Raw genomic sequence first — 16,269 nt, forward strand, 5'->3', positions numbered from 1 at the left:
CGGATAAACGACGCTCTACTGTATTGATATTGAAAGAGAACTGCAATACTAATTAATTATTTCTATCATTTGGTGTATTCAAACATTAAATTAAAAGAATTTTTAATTATTAAAATAAATTTTAAACACTGAAACAAAATTGTTCTTTTTTGGTGTGATATAATTCAGTAATTGATATTCAGTAATTCAGTAATGTGATATAATTTCAGTATATTTTACTGTATTACTATTCCTTTTATTAGTATTTATTGCACTGATATTTTTTGGCTAAAAAATTCTAATATAATTGAGTTTAAAAGCCTAATCGATAACTCTAATTTCACGATTCTATTCACTTTATATTAAATAATTTAAAAAATATATGAAATATTTCATCAATAGATTTGACGATATTCCTGTACTTAAAAATCACATTCCTGTATTTTCATAATTAATCAATAATCCTATAGCATAGGTAAGAACAGGCGGAGGGGTTGTCCGCCAAAACGGCATTTTGGTATTAAAAAGATTGTTTTAAATATTTTTTTAACAATAAGAAAAGTAAAATTATCCACTATTCCCAGAGTTAACAGTTACAAGAATTATATGACTGTCATTTCAGTTTAATGTGTATTATGTATTTCCTGAAGGAAGGGCGGCAATTGACATATACATATAGATATAGGCTAATTAAACCCGTACCAAGTAATACGTTCAAAGTAGGATACAATTTCGGGTCGTCAAAACTTAAAATATATTTAGCTGGAGCAAAACATTTAATAAATTTTGCATATACCTACAAATATAAATATTATTACTTACTGAAGTTAATAATAGCTATTATAATGTTTTAAAATTTGAATGAATTACTCGTGGCGCTGTTTGTCTGGATTGACAAATGAAATTGTTGATTTCTGCCATAGTTTGAAAGAATTTCAGTTGCTGAATACAGTTTTTGTAGAATTCCAACAACTAAATGCAACATAATATTAAAATTATTATTTGCAAATCATATTTTGAAATAAAATGTTCACCTTTAGAGCACTTACAAGAAAATTTCTGTTTTCCAACAAGCAAAAATTAACATCGGCCCTATCATCATCGCTCATGGCTATAATAAGTAAAGTAATAAAAACTGTTTTAATATGTAGTTTTTCCTTACATCTTAACTGAATTTCGATAGCGTTAAACATAATATTGCTCGAAAATGAATAAAATGTCAAAATTGTCTGGAAAGTTTAATAAAATATTTTAAAACTTACCACAGTATCGTCCATTGGACTGTATAAGAGCTTTGTAAGGATCCGCAGGTTTAACATTTGTTGAATCGTGCCAACAAATAATTGGAGAAAAAGCAAAAGCAAATATAAATAACTCCAACGTAAGCTTTATATTCGTTGATGTCTTTATTACATCTGTTAAGAATTTCTATGTTGTCGGCGTATTTATATGATTTTAACAGGTAGAACTCATAGCATATTCCGCTTCTAACCGGGATAATTAAATATTATACAAGCTAAAAGGAAATAATAACATTAATCTTTACAAGACAGGAATTAATCAAGATATCAATATAACTGAGTATAAACTGTTTTTTTTATATCTAATTTGTTTTTTTACCTGTATAAAAATGCCTAAAGTAATATAAATACATCAATATCTCCGAATTCATCTAACAACATATTTATCCTATTAATAATTTTAATAAAAGAAAATGTTCGTAAAAAGTCTGTAATTAACTTAGTCATTTCTTTAATAAATTGGTTCTTTAATCGAAAAAGTATGCAGTTTATTTAAACTATAAATATATTAAAATTTATGTATTTCCATATAAAGGATTCGATTGAAAAACAGTTTTTGTTATATATACTGCAGTAAAAATTTTTTATTTATTTGTAAAATTGAAAATAGAATAAAGAAATTTTAATCTAATCGAAAAAATATTTTAAATAAATTATCTTATCATGTTTTTGTGATTAGTTATTTGCAGTTTTGGATTATAAACATAGCTTTTTTTTTGGAAATTTCTAAACTTTGAAAAATAGAAGCTATGCCGTATTCGTTGGTATAAACTTTGAGCTTGGAAGACGTTATAATAATACAAGAATATTAAATAAAATACATTGACTTTATTCTTCATAAACGTTTTGTTTGATGGGCGTACGAGTTGGAGAAGAAGCTTGACTCTTAACTGGAAAAAACAGTGGAGAAACTGCAGGCAAAGCAAGGACAAAGTACGTCAGATAAAAAAGCAAAAACTTTAATAAATTAACAGTGATGGCAAATTAGAAATCATTAAAAAATTTTGTGTTTTATTTGTGAAAAATTTCGGTACACAAAATAGGGTATTTTAATAAAAGCGTTCTTTTAATTTAAAAAAATATATATATTAAAATTATTTCAGGAGCGTTTCGTTTGTTGTAATTTGCTTTTATTTTAAGTAAATTTATTTTAGAATTAAATTCCTATTACTAATTGCTTGAACTCAATTGAGAATTTTAAACTCAGTTCAATGTCTTTTCATTTTTTTTTAACTTTTTTTCTTATCTAAATATTGTTTTAGAGATCGATTAGATAAATATGTAATTTGTTTGAGACACTTGCAACCACGAAAATGTCGTTTTTGACACTTATGTAATGAGGAAATTACTGTTAGTAAGGCAGAGGGGAATAATTTAACCGAAATTTTTCACAAATAAAACACAAAATTTTTTAATGATTTCTAATTTGCCATCACTGTTAATTTATTAAAGTTTTTGCTTTTTTATCTGACGTACTTTGTCCTTGCTTTGCCTGCAGTTTCTCCACTGTTTTTTCCAGTTAAGAGTCAAGCTTCTTCTCCAACTCGTACGCCCATCAAACAAAACGTTTATGAAGAATAAAGTCAATGTATTTTATTTAATATTCTTGTATTATTATAACGTCTTCCAAGCTCAAAGTTTATACCAACGAATACGGCATAGCTTCTATTTTTCAAAGTTTAGAAATTTCCAAAAAAAAAGCTATGTTTATAATCCAAAACTGCAAATAACTAATCACAAAAACATGATAAGATAATTTATTTAAAATATTTTTTCGCTCATTCTCCCCTAATCTGTTGTATACTAACACCTTTCTTCCTCATCAGTAGTTCAAATTTTATATCTTTTGCATTAAACAGTTTCCTATTAGATTTTCTCATGCGTTTCCCCATTTCCTCTGAAAGTACATTTAATATATATAATGTAAAAAACTTGACATAAAAGCACTGTAAGTTCATTAAAATTAGAAGATAAATTTATCTTTCATTGGTAAGTTAATATCTGTATATCGAGAGTTTCTTTAAAACTTGTAGATCACTGGGAGGCAACGAAAAAAAGGCGTGAAATGGAAGAGCGAAGGAAAGAAGTGAGTCCGCAATCACAAAGAAAAAGAATTAATGTCGCAATCTCACAATACGTAAGTTATACGTATCAAGTTGTTTTGTCAAACAAATTAATTGTTGGCTTTTTACGATGTTCTAAGTCAGGGCTTCTTAAACTTGTTTTATTCACGACCCCATTTATGATTTTTATTTATTTCGCGACCCCAAAAAAATATAAAATAAAGATATATACAAATTTGCAAAAACAATAATGGTGTACTACCACAGTTCACTCTTGTGTTACAATGGAACAGAGACAACTGAATACACTGAAAAGCGACAACACTACACTAGTTCACACTACAGTGTTACTGAATCGTTGTCTCGCTGCACCAGAAGTGACACAAAGCGCAACTCACGAAACCTATGAGACAAAGTGTGCCATTTTCAAACTGTCACAAATTATTTTAAATATTTTGCATTAAAATCTCGCGATCCCAAGATTTCGCTAAGCGACCCCAAATGGGGTCGCGACCCATAGTTTAAGAAGCCCTGCTGTATATGAATAAAACCAAACTTTTTTAGAGTCCCAAAAACTCGAGGCCTGTGCCAAATATCCCTTACATTTTTAGCCACCGGATATGATTTAATGTTAATTTAGTTTTTACCAGTTCTCTAGGCTCCTCGTTTCCTTGTAATTTGTATCCTCTTCTCTCTCGACGGCTCTAAATGTCGATTTCCAATCTTTCGAATTTTCTGTCAGAGCTCAGAATCCATTTTTATCACCTATTATTTAACTTAGCCATAAGATAAATCTAATTTTTTACTTTCTCAACTCTCCATACAACTAATTTTAGATAAGATTTCGATACTAATCTTTTTTCTATTCGATTAATTACATTATAAAAGCGCTACAACTCATCATCCATTAAATTAACAAAGCAGCAACATTTTACCAAACCGGCCACAATTAATTAAATTGCGTGTAATGTAAAACTTTAAATTTCGAATAATAAAGATTACATTTCATAGTAAATTTATACGTAATTAAAAATATTATTTAATAATTTTGTAAAACAAAAAAAATAAAAAAGAAATACCTCTGTACCAAATTTCCTTCTTAGGCATTCTTGTTTACACTATAGCTTTTTCATGCAGCATATCGATCCCTTTGTCTATAGATCCGTTTCTAAATAACATCATGCAATACACAATTTATACATTATTTAAAGAATAAAAGGAAAATATTTTAAATTAATCTGACACGGTTACATCATTCTAAACAATAAGTAAAATATTTTTAAAAACAAATAAATTATCCTCTTACACAAAAATACATCTAGACAATATATTGTTTACTTTAAAATAATTACTACTCAGATATTCGGAACATCAACATTTTATTCATCAAATTGTTTATTTTATTTAATTTTTTTTAAATTTTTTTTTTGGATAATAATCACATAATTTAACCACAACTACAACATTAGAATTCTTTCTAAAGTACAATAGTACAGGGTAGATAAACAGTAGTGAAATTTATTTAATTTTTATTTTAATTATCTTACCTTAAATCTACATTATTTTTTTTATGTTTTATCCTTTAATCTAGACTTATTTAAACTTAAAATTTGTACATTAAAATTAGATTTAGTATCTATAAAAAGATTCTTCCTATTCTCGGGGTATCACTCTTAATAGATGGTGATACATAACATCATATTCTTTGTATGTATGTATGTATGTATATATGCGTGTATAATTTCTCCTCCAAATCAGGATTTCTATATTATATTTTAATCTAATTATAACTAATTACCTTCCGTTTAATAAACAAACGAGGATGGAATCGATAAACACGAAAGACAATCTAAAAAAGAGAGATTTGAAGTGATTTTTCTTGTTTTTTTTTGGACACGTTACACATCTTGACGGACTTTCAATGGATGGTTTGTGACGTAAGTAATAAATACACCAGTAGCCCCCAACAATATCGATTGAAGGAGCGATTTTATCAATGCTTTTGATTGCAGATCAGCGGCGAATATTGCCAAAATAACCCCGAAAATCCGGGAAAAAATCATCAACGTTTATCACGAATTAAAATAGGAAATTCATATTTTAATTAATAACTTCACGTAAACTCCAAGATAAAATTTAAAAAATCTTACGATTTAACTCTCCTAAATTCAAGTTGGNCAGTTTATACTCAGTTATATTGATATCTTGATTAATTGGTTTAATGACTTATAACACGACAGGATAACAACTACAAAATCATTTACGACCTTTTAATTAATAAGGATATGCTGAATTCCGCCGAACAAAACAATTTACTTTTTATATACATTTTTTTTAATTGATCGATTTTAATAATCAAATGATTTTGTCTACATGAATATTTTTTCAAATTAAAATAAATTGGAATCGATTATTAATAGCGTAGGTTTGATGATAAAACGTGTCAATATCTTTATTGATCAGAAATATTAAAAAAATGAATTCCTGTCTTGTAAAAATTAATGTTATTATTTCCTTTTAGCGTGTGTAATATTTAATTATCTCGGTTAGATACGGAATATGCTGTGAGTTCTACCTGTTAAAATCATATAAATACGCCGACAACATAGAAATTCTTAACAGATTTAATAAAGACATCAACGAATATGAAGCTTACGTTGGAGTTATTTATATTTGCTTTTGCTTTTTCTCCAATTATTTGTTGGCACGATTCAACAAATGTTAGACCTGCGGATCCTTACAAAGCTCTTATACAGTCCAATGGACGATACTGTGGTAAGTTTTAAAATATTTTATTAAACTTTCCAGACAATTTTGACATTTTATTCATTTTCGAGCAATATTATGTTTAACGCTATCGAAATTCAGTTAAGATGTAAGGAAAAACTACATATTAAAACAGTTTTTATTACTTTACTTATTATAGCCATGAGCGATGATGATAGGGATGATGTTAATTTTTGCTTGTTGGAAAACAGAAATTTTCTTGTAAGTGCTCTAAAGGTGAACATTTTATTTCAAAATATGATTTGCAAATAATAATTTTAATATTATGTTGCATTTAGTTGTTGGAATTCTACAAAAACTGTATTCAGCAACTGAAATTCTTTCAAACTATGGCAGAAATCAACAATTTCATTTGTCAATCCAGACAAACAGCGCCACGAGTAATTCATTCAAATTTTAAAACATTATAATAGCTATTATTAACTTCAGTAAATAATAATATTTATATTTGTAGGTATATGCAAAATTTATTAAATGTTTTGCTCCAGCTAAATATATTTTAAGTTTTGACGACCCGAAATTGTATCCTACTTTGAACGTATTACTTGGTACGGGTTTAATTAGCCTATATCTATATGTATATGTCAATTGCCGCCCTTCCTTCTTATCAAAAAAATATTTAAAACAATTTTTTAATGCCAAAATACCGTTTGTGGCGGACCACCCTTCCGCCTGTTCTTACCTATGCTATAGTATTATTGATTAATTATGAAAATACAGGAATGTGATTTTTAAGTACAGGAATAGCGTCAAATCTATCGATGAAATATTTCATATATTTTTTAAAATTATTTAATATAAAGTGAATAGTATCGTAAAATTAGAGTTATCGATTAGCCTTTTAAACTCAATTATATTAGAATTTTTGCCAAAAAATATCAGTGTAATAAATACTAATAAAAGTAATAGTAATACAGTAAAATATACTGAAATTATTCGCACTTTCACACCCAAAAAAAAAACAATTTTGTTTCAGTGTTTAAAATTTATTTTAATAATTAGAAATTTTTTTAATTTAATGTTTGAATACACCAAATGATAGAAATAATTAATTAGTATTGCAGTTCTCTTTCAATATCAATACAGTAGAGCGTCGTTTATCCGAAGGTCGGTTATCCGAAACGTCGGTTATCCGAAGGAATTTCAGTCGACAAATTTAAATTTTCGCCAGTGCTGTGGCGCTGTAATCTTTGGCTATGTCTTCGGCTACTCAAATATTTTNTATCAATATTAACTTTAAACTTTTTATATTGAAAAATATTGTCAAATATCTTGTAACTCATTTCAGTATTAAATTGTTTTTTATAAAAGATACATTAAGAAGTAATTTTCATAATATAGTCATAAAAATCGTTTTGGAAAATATTAATAGAATCTATTTAAAGAGTTCTAGAATAACTTTTTTAACTTTAACTTAACTTTTTTGTATAATTCTTGTGTAATTTAGATTATTTCTTATATTAATACTTTATTTGTTTTTTCTAGAAATGTTACAACCAAATAGAAAATCGTTCACAGAAATCAATAACATTAGATCATCCACATCAACAGAAATCAATAACATTAGATCATCCACATCAACAGAAATTTGTATTGATCTAAATTGTTCTTAATGATTGCTGTTTAAGTTAGATTGCCAAACCGTTTTTTGAATAAATTTTTATTTTAAATTAATATTTGTTTGAAATTATTCAATAATTTTTCAAGATTTTACAATACTTATTTTTTTTTCATTTTGTAATTTTCTCTATTCGGAATTTTTCGATTATAATTATCTAAAAATATATTTTTTTAAACATTTTAACTTAAAGATATTCGAATCTAAAATGTAATTTTTGTTTCGATAAACAGAAACCGCCTTATATACTAGTTATGTAAAGTTTTATTACTTTTGATCTTAAAAGTTCATCTTCGGTATAGTTACATCCGCTCGTGACAATTAAAATAAATTTTCTTTATAAGCATATAAAATCGTATAAGAATCAAAATCAACGTACTCATTACATGTGATTTTCTTATAAGTTCTTTCATTCATCGTTTTCGTGAAAAACTTTCTATTCTGAAAGTTATCATCATCGTTCGGATTGAGAGAATAAAATTTAAAAAAAGTAACTAAGCTTGACCATGAAGGCCGGGCATTTTGCTCCTCTTTCCCACGGACATAGCATTGAAAGTTTGACATTGTATTTCGATCAGGAAATTGCCTGATGAATGTTATCTTCTTGTTTTTCGTATAACGGGTAGAATATTATCGTTAATTCTCAATGTCGTCTTCGAGAATTTCTTCTTCTATAAAGCGCAGTTTATTGACAACGTTTTCGTCTTCGGGTAATCTCACTAACACGTTGTCGTCAATTGATATGTCAGGATATAAGCGGTTGTTTACTACAAGTCATGACAAAGCACAGAGTACAGTACGTTATTTTGCCCAACTCTAAAGTCTCGATTGCACGATGGACCTGTACGTCTCACCAAAAGGACGTTCACTTCTGATGAAAGCGACGTTGCAAATTTTTGGATATTTCATAATGTTGCTACTGTATCGATATTGTCTAGCATCTCCTGCAGCGCAAACTTTGTATACATTTAACATAGACTGAATGCGAGCGATTTGTCTTTTTCTCTATTTGTGTGAGACCCGGAAGTTCTGGCTAATTTCCAGGTTCCATGTTATTCGACTGCATTTTGTGGCTTCTTCATACAAGCTTTGCAAATAGGTCCAAATCTGCCATCCACTAGCTGTGATCGTTTGCAGTTTGGACATGAGTACGAAAGACCACGTATAAATACGTTTAAATAATGTCAAAGCTGTATGTCTGACATACTGCAAGACAAATCACGTCGGTCTATCTCTTGCATTACTTGCTGTTGACTCGTTGTTTGTTCATTGGTCAACAGTCATATTTTGTCTTCTTTGTCTGAAATAAAATGTATCGGTTGTAGTACAGTCGATTCTTGCTCTCGTTCTTCGCGGCATTAGAATATGTAGTTATACGCTACGCTGTTGTTTATAAGGTACACAGATAAGGAAGAAGCTGACCTAGGCTCAAATTTCTTTTCTAAATTCGCTAATAATTGATTCGTAATTTGATTTATCTTTACCGCGAGCCAAGATTCAGACTACTCATTCTCTCCATGCGTACCTGACGGATGAGTGTCGATTGCCGAGCCCAAGCTCGCAACCCAATTTCGCGTTTTTCCTGTTAACTGTTCGATTGTCTCCTCTCGCGTCGCGATTTTTAAAAAATCTAAAAGGAATAATAATACCAATTGCACCATTTTTGTCACCCAGAAGATACAGATCATTGTACCATATTTTTACTTTCCCGGCTGTTATGGCAATCGGTCAAAAAATGACTCCCCAGATTTTTACATTTTTGGACTTAGAACACTATGAAACGTCCAGAAATGCAAACAAATTTGGGGTATTTTCTGTATGTATGGATGTGTGTGGGGGATGATTTTATTTACTCTTTTTGGAGCTTAATAACTCCTGTGCTTTTTGTTGAAAATTTCTGAAATATTGCAAGAAGGTTTGTGTATTAAGAGGATTGTTGTTTTTAAATTTTCTTGGTTAAAGGTCGAGGGGGTGTGGAGATAATGGCAATCGTGCGTATCTTCAGTAGTAATGAAAAGTCCTGCTACCGAGAATGTCCTTTCCGATTCAATTGATATGGGCGGAGTCGTCTTTAATGCATTTAAGAAAAGACAGATGTTATGTGTCTTTTTCACCTGTAGCCTGAAAGATTTCTAGTTCGTTTTCGAGATTTGTTGCATTACTTCTTTTGCTGTCTAGTATTCTTGATTTGTCTATTTCAGCTGTTTTAATAGCAGCATCGAGCTTATAGCCCGATAATTCGGCAATTCGTTTGGCTTTAATAATCAGGTTTATGAAGAAGAACTTCATACTTGCATACTTCATACTCGTCTGATCCTTGCCCAATTTGCACAACGTGGCATAATGCAGTTATTGATGCTACTGGGCATGATTATAAATTAAGAGAGCATCAGCGCAATTATTCAAGGTTCTAACAAGTAAATAATTTTCAGAGGCTGTCACAAATAGGCTACAAATTGACAATCTGTGACATGCCGTAACAAGCAAAACATTAAAAAACTAAGCTGGCTTAAAATTAATAAATACAAATGTATTCTGACAGTTTATCAGTTAATTATATTTGCAAAATTTCCTCAACCTTAACACAAAATAAGAAAAAAGTGAACTTTTAGAAATTTGAGAAATTTCCCGGAATGAGAAGAATTCTCCGAGATATTTCCCGGGTTAAAAAGACGTCGGGATCCTGTTAGAGAAACCCTAGAAGAGGCGATCCTTATACATGTCACACGCGGACTGGTAACTTGCCGCCACAAAACAGGCGATCCTTGCACTGGCCGGGTACTGAGAGACAATGCTTACGCTTCCCGACACGGAGAAGCAATCCTAGAACAAAGCAATCGATGACGATTGTTTTGTTCTGTGTTGTTCGTTTATAGCGACCATTTTCTGTTAAGCACACCCAATGATGTTTTTATTTTTGACCCCTAGATCTAAATTCCATTTGATACGCTCAGTCCCATCAGAGAGCACAGACATTGTGACGATAAGGCTAATATCAGACGAGCGTGATTTCACGTCCGTCGTTTTCATCACAGAATGGACATCACAGAATGGCAAAAACATACGGAACGCGGACTCGTAAAATGTCGCTGCGCTGCACGGACGGGTCACAGGATCGTCATGACAGAGCGTGACCGTCGCGCGCCAGGAGATGCGCTCGAAGCCTACTGTTCATTCATTCATTCATTTATTTTTAACATGTAGTATTTACATATTTCCTGACCCCGCTGAGGCATTATCAGGAGAGAAACATTACAATAAATTTAAATTAACANCTACTGTTGTCGGACGAACTCTAAAAACGACGGACGAGGAAACATTGTTCGGAAAAAATGCCATTGTGTCGTCCCTGCCATTTTTTAAAATACGCGGTTCCCGCGTATTTTAAAAAATGCACATTGATAAAACTGAAATGATCGTACAAATTAGTCAGGAGCCGCAATTTTGAGAAACTTCATTTTAACTTTATAAAGACAGAAATAAGAAAAAGAAAGGCCGGTTACAATCAAAAGGACGTGCCTAATATCTGTTTTTTGTTTGTTTGTTTGTTTTTAAATACTTCTGTACGTAATTAAAAAAGCGCAGTGCAATTTACCAGATCCGTGACCCATACGCATTGAAAACAAAACTGACTACTGACGCGTTACGTAAAATATAGCGCTCGTCTAGCGACCGACTTCGCCACCATAAATTGAAACAACAGCGTCGTCCTCTTCACGCTCATCTGACATTAGCCTTATACACAGTAGCGTAGCGTGGGTGTCAGCCGCCCGGGGCAGAGGAAAATTCGCCCCCCTTATTTAGGTATCTCAATTTAAAAGACTAAAGTGCAGTTTCGTCACAGAATAAGTAATGAAAAATTCCGTGCACATTTCAATCGGTCCGAATTGTAGGTGCGACAAAAATATGAAATGAAATGGTTCAAATTTTTACAAGATATTATTATTATTTATTGTGAAATTTTGCCGCCCCCTAAAAGTGCTGCCCGGGGCGGACCGCCCCTGCCGCCCCACTACGCTACGCCACTGCTTAAATATCTCTCCGTATATCGAAAACTAAGACGTGGGCGCCTATGTTTTACATTCAAGTGAACCCCCATATCGATTCCTCGTCGCAATTAATACAAAATCGCAACGATTAACCGAAATCTATCGAACAGATTTTGAGAACGAACACAATTCTTCAAGCCACATAGAAGAGGCTAGGCTGACACTCTTTCTCAACTTGTAATAAATAGGCCTATCATGGAATTTTTGTCATCGAATCAGTAGTGCACTGTGGTACGGGTCANTTTTAAATGAAAATCTTGTAAAAAACATAATTGGTTTCGTTTGAAATTTTGTTAAAGAAAATTAGAGAAAAATATTGACAAAAACCCGTCCGCAAGAGAAAAACTTTCTAAAGAAAGGCTGAGAAAGACCGAACTAATCTGTTTATATTTGAAAATCGAATGTTTTAATGTGAGATCCGAATTACCCCTGGGTCTAAATAACAATTTAAATATAACGTTATAATTATAAAGTAAAATATTTTTTCATTTTGGTGTGAAAATATCGTTTTTCTAAAGTGGGAAAACTGATAAAAGAGGCACTTCCTTTAACGGAAGCAGACACATCCTTCTGTTTTCCACTTATCTATCACAAATCTCACCACACTGGGAATTGTCGACCCCTCAATAATTCCCCTTTTCATCCGTTCACGTGAGAGATGACAATTAAGCTGATTGGTCACAAATCATGAGATATAGTCAAAGAGCTGCATGATTCGGGGAGTACGTCCGAAGATCTCATAGAGAAATGAAGTAGCCCATATTCGCTCCCTAAGGCCAACGCCCTTAGTTATGATACGGAAAGGATTCAGAGAATACCGACGTAGTCCACAAAGTCCTTAGTCGTATCCAATCGAGTATAATAATGAGTTAATTTAAGAGTAAAAGAAGAAATTTTTAATATTGTGCCAAATCAAGACCTCTCCATGAAACGAAGTAGGATCACCGAATACAGATGAACATAATGACAAAGTAAACTTTGAGGTAGTGTGATTTATGAATGAATTTGTGAGCTCTCTCTCTCGAAGCTTATATTTAATTAATCCATTGTCTCTCATTCGCTTAATTTTATTTTTGAATAATTCCATTTGTGTAATTTTATTTACTTTTATTTTATTAAATCTTTTATTACTGGTTAAAGAAATGTCTCTTATTTGTTATCTGAATCACATCCATATTATCTCCACACGCGTGTTAATCCGCGTATCTAAATATGATTAACTGGTGTCGGGGACCAGACGAGGAAGAAGGTGAATTCGCCATCACCAAATTCCGCTTTAAATTTATTCTAATTGTAAGTCCCTCCGCCCTCGATTTTCCTTGAATTAGGAAAAGCCATCCTTTTGAACGACTGTCAACGCGATCCCTATCGAAGATGTTCGATCTTAGGATTTACATTCATCTATTGGTTTAATCTGAGGCTCTCTCTTTTGTAACAATTCCATCAAACATGTCCTTATATGGGNCTCTCTCGAAGCTTATATTTAATTAATCCATTGTCTCTCATTCGCTTAATTTTATTTTTGAATAATTCCATTTGTGTAATTTTATTTACTTTTATTTTATTAAATCTTTTATTACTGGTTAAAGAAATGTCTCTTATTTGTTATCTGAATCACATCCATATTATCTCCACACGCGTGTTAATCCGCGTATCTAAATATGATTAACTGGTGTCGGGGACCAGACGAGGAAGAAGGTGAATTCGCCATCACCAAATTCCGCTTTAAATTTATTCTAATTGTAAGTCCCTCCGCCCTCGATTTTCCTTGAATTAGGAAAAGCCATCCTTTTGAACGACTGTCAACGCGATCCCTATCGAAGATGTTCGATCTTAGGATTTACATTCATCTATTGGTTTAATCTGAGGCTCTCTCTTTTGTAACAATTCCATCAAACATGTCCTTATATGGGCGTGAAGTTTATACCCTTTCCTTAAATGGCTTTATAAAAATTTAAAAAATATATATATTTTTTTATTTTTTATTTTTAGTGTGGTTCCAGCCCACTTCTAAAGCCNAGAAAAACTTTCTAAAGAAAGGCTGAGAAAGGCCGAACTAATCAGTTTAGATTTATATATAAAAACAAATAAACAAATTTATAGAAACGTGTTATATCGAAACAAAATCTGTGAAAAGAAAAGTGAATTTTTTCCAGCCCATTTTAAATGAAAATCTTGTAAAAACATAATTGGGTTTATTTAAAATTTTGTTAAAGAAAATTATACAAAAATATTGACAAAAACCCGTCCGCAACAGAAAAACTTTCTAAAGAAAGGCTGAGAAAGACCGAACTAATCTGTTTACATTTGAAAATCGAATGTTCTAATATTGTTCGATTTTAAAATTTAAGCAGATATTCTTCGAATTTTCTCTCTTAACCTTCGATCATAATTAATTAGAGATTAAATAAGTGAATTAAAGTATTTTTAAATTTAATTATTCTTTTTATTTCTTTATCGTTGCTTTTATANGTGTTATATCGAAACAAAATCTGTGAAAAGAAAAGTGAATTTTTTCCAGCCCGCTTTAAATGAAAATCTTGTAAAAACATAATTGGGTTTATTTAAAATTTTGTTTAAAAAAATTAGAGAAAAATATTGACAAAAACCCGTTCGCAAGAGAAAAAGTTTCTAAAGAAAAGCTGAGAAATACCGAACTAATCCGTTTACATTTAAAAATCGAATGTTCTAATATTGTTCGATTTTAAAATTTAAGCAGACATTCTTCGAATTTTCTCTCTTAGGCCCTGTACACACTAGGAGTTTTTTAACGCGCTTTAAACGCGCGTTTAACGCTGAGCTAACGCGCGTTAGCTCGGCGTTCGACGAGCGTTAGTTCGGCGTTTAGCACTGGCTCAGTTTGGAAANTTGAATGTGATTCGAATCTTTGCCTTTCTGATAGAAGCGAATAACTTATAGATTGAAGCTAGCAAAATAATTCGTACGTCTTCCGTGTTCTTAATCTTCAAATCGTAATCTTCAAATAAATTTTTTATTTTGGACTAAAAGTAAGTAGTTTTTAATCCCTTCATTAACCGCAATACACAACTATTTATTAATCAGTGAACGTTGGGGAGATATCTGAATTTTACAATTTAAGAAGAATAAATCCACTTATTCAATAACGATTTACGGTGCTCCGATTTTAGAACGATTTCAAATACGCGCGTGCCGAACCGAGCAAATTTTTAAAATCCGCGCGTCCCCGTTTGTCTCGTTCCAAAATCGAAACTTTGCACTTTTCCATTGCGTATATTTTGGTAAAACCTTTATAGAAAATCTTGAAATTTCACACACTACCGAAAAAAAATTAATTAATTTTTCGAACGTGTTATACGAAATTACTTTAGGCGTTTGGAGAGGAGAAAACGATTCCGGAATATCGGCAATTCTGACTTTCCTATATGTAGTCAGTGAGTGAATTGTCAGTGAATTGGAGCGGATTCACTGCCGTAATATTTGATATTTCTAACACCTGTAGATGGCGAAATTGCCAAGGCGGTTAAGGCATCAGCCTATCGCTCTGGGGAATCCGGAATCAAATCCGGGTCCAAATCTGTCACGATATGTCGGGTCCCATTCCTTACTCCTCGGTTGAGGACCTGCTCGAAGCCTCGTTCGACGTGTTTAAAATGCTCTCTTCGTGACCATAAAGTGGGAAGAATCAAATAATAAACAAAAAATCCAAATCTTAAATTAAGACTTACTCGAGCGTGTATCGAGTTTTAAATGCAAATTCTAATTTTTTTTTTTCAATTAAGCAGTTTGCTAGTAAAAGAAATAAAAATATTTATTTTAAAATTAAAAACACAAATGAAGATTTATATATAAAAACAAATAAACAAATTTATAGAAACGTGTTATATCGAAACAAAATCTGTGAAAAGAAAAGCGAATTTTTTCCAGCCCGCTTTAAATGAAAATCTTGTAAAAACATAATTGGGTTTATTTAAAATTTTGTTTAAAAAAATTAGAGAAAAAAATTGACAAAAACCCGTTCGCAAGAGAAAAAGTTTCTAAAGAAAAGCTGAGAAATACCGAACTAATCCGTTTACATTTAAAAATCGAATGTTCTAATATTGTTCGATTTTAAAATTTAAGCAGACATTCTTCGAATTTTCTCTCTTAGGCCCTGTACACACTAGGAGTTTTTTAACGCGCTTTAAACGCGCGTTTAACGCTGAGCTAACGCGCGTTAGCTCGGCGTTCGACGAGCGTTAGTTCGGCGTTTAGCACTGGCTCAATTTGGAAATGGACGAGAAAGTAATTAATTGTGTGTGCTCCTCCATCGTCGCTATAAGGCAGCACATATATCTCAAAGCGCCCGTAAAGTGCCCGCAAAACGCGCGTTTTAACAAAAATCTATAAACGCGCGTTTAACGCGCGCTTGGCGTTTGAGTGTGTACGGCTACATAGAACTCTTGGTTCTTTAAAACGCGCGTTGAAAAACGCCTAGTGTGTACAGGGCCTTA

General features: G+C 31.6%; 2 protein-coding genes and 1 long non-coding RNA gene across 7 annotated transcripts in view; 2 read left to right on the forward strand and 1 right to left on the reverse strand.

Moving 5' to 3' along the window:
* LOC111620436 overlaps positions 1 to 7,769 on the forward strand; it is a 15,491-nt gene extending 7,722 nt beyond the window's left edge. The window contains exons 2-6 of one of the 3 annotated variants that reach the window (XM_023362360.1): positions 5,894 to 6,118; positions 6,270 to 6,331; positions 6,409 to 6,510; positions 6,585 to 6,668; positions 7,616 to 7,769. In XM_023362360.1, coding sequence (XP_023218128.1) covers positions 5,989 to 6,118; positions 6,270 to 6,331; positions 6,409 to 6,510; positions 6,585 to 6,668; positions 7,616 to 7,732 — 495 coding nt within the window. In that variant the 5' untranslated portion in view covers positions 5,894 to 5,988 and the 3' untranslated portion in view covers positions 7,733 to 7,769. Of the gene's footprint in view, positions 1 to 5,728; positions 6,119 to 6,269; positions 6,332 to 6,408; positions 6,559 to 6,584; positions 6,669 to 7,615 lie in introns of those variants that run through there. The other 2 variants (XM_023362359.1, XR_002755907.1) reach the window with 2 other exon arrangements.
* Positions 701 to 16,269, reverse strand: part of LOC111620437 — a 49,691-nt gene continuing 34,122 nt past the window's right edge. For 2 of the 3 annotated variants that reach the window (XR_002755910.1, XR_002755909.1), the window contains exons 3-5: positions 1,242 to 1,495; positions 1,029 to 1,090; positions 865 to 951 (exon numbers count right to left, since the gene is read on the reverse strand). This is a non-coding gene — a long non-coding RNA (uncharacterized LOC111620437). Of the gene's footprint in view, positions 776 to 849; positions 952 to 1,028; positions 1,091 to 1,241; positions 1,496 to 16,269 lie in introns of those variants that run through there. The other variant, XR_002755908.1, reaches the window with a different exon arrangement.
* Positions 14,708 to 16,269, forward strand: part of LOC111620431 (probable RNA-dependent RNA polymerase 1) — a 12,442-nt gene continuing 10,880 nt past the window's right edge. The window contains exon 1 of the mRNA XM_023362353.1: positions 14,708 to 14,805. The gene's annotated coding sequence lies outside the window, so the exon portion shown is untranslated. The remainder of the gene's footprint in view (positions 14,806 to 16,269) is intronic.

Source organism: Centruroides sculpturatus, unplaced genomic scaffold, assembly GCF_000671375.1.
Source record: "Centruroides sculpturatus isolate CEXI.00-Female unplaced genomic scaffold, Cexi_2.0 scaffold143, whole genome shotgun sequence".
Classification (NCBI taxonomy): domain Eukaryota; kingdom Metazoa; phylum Arthropoda; class Arachnida; order Scorpiones; family Buthidae; genus Centruroides; species Centruroides sculpturatus.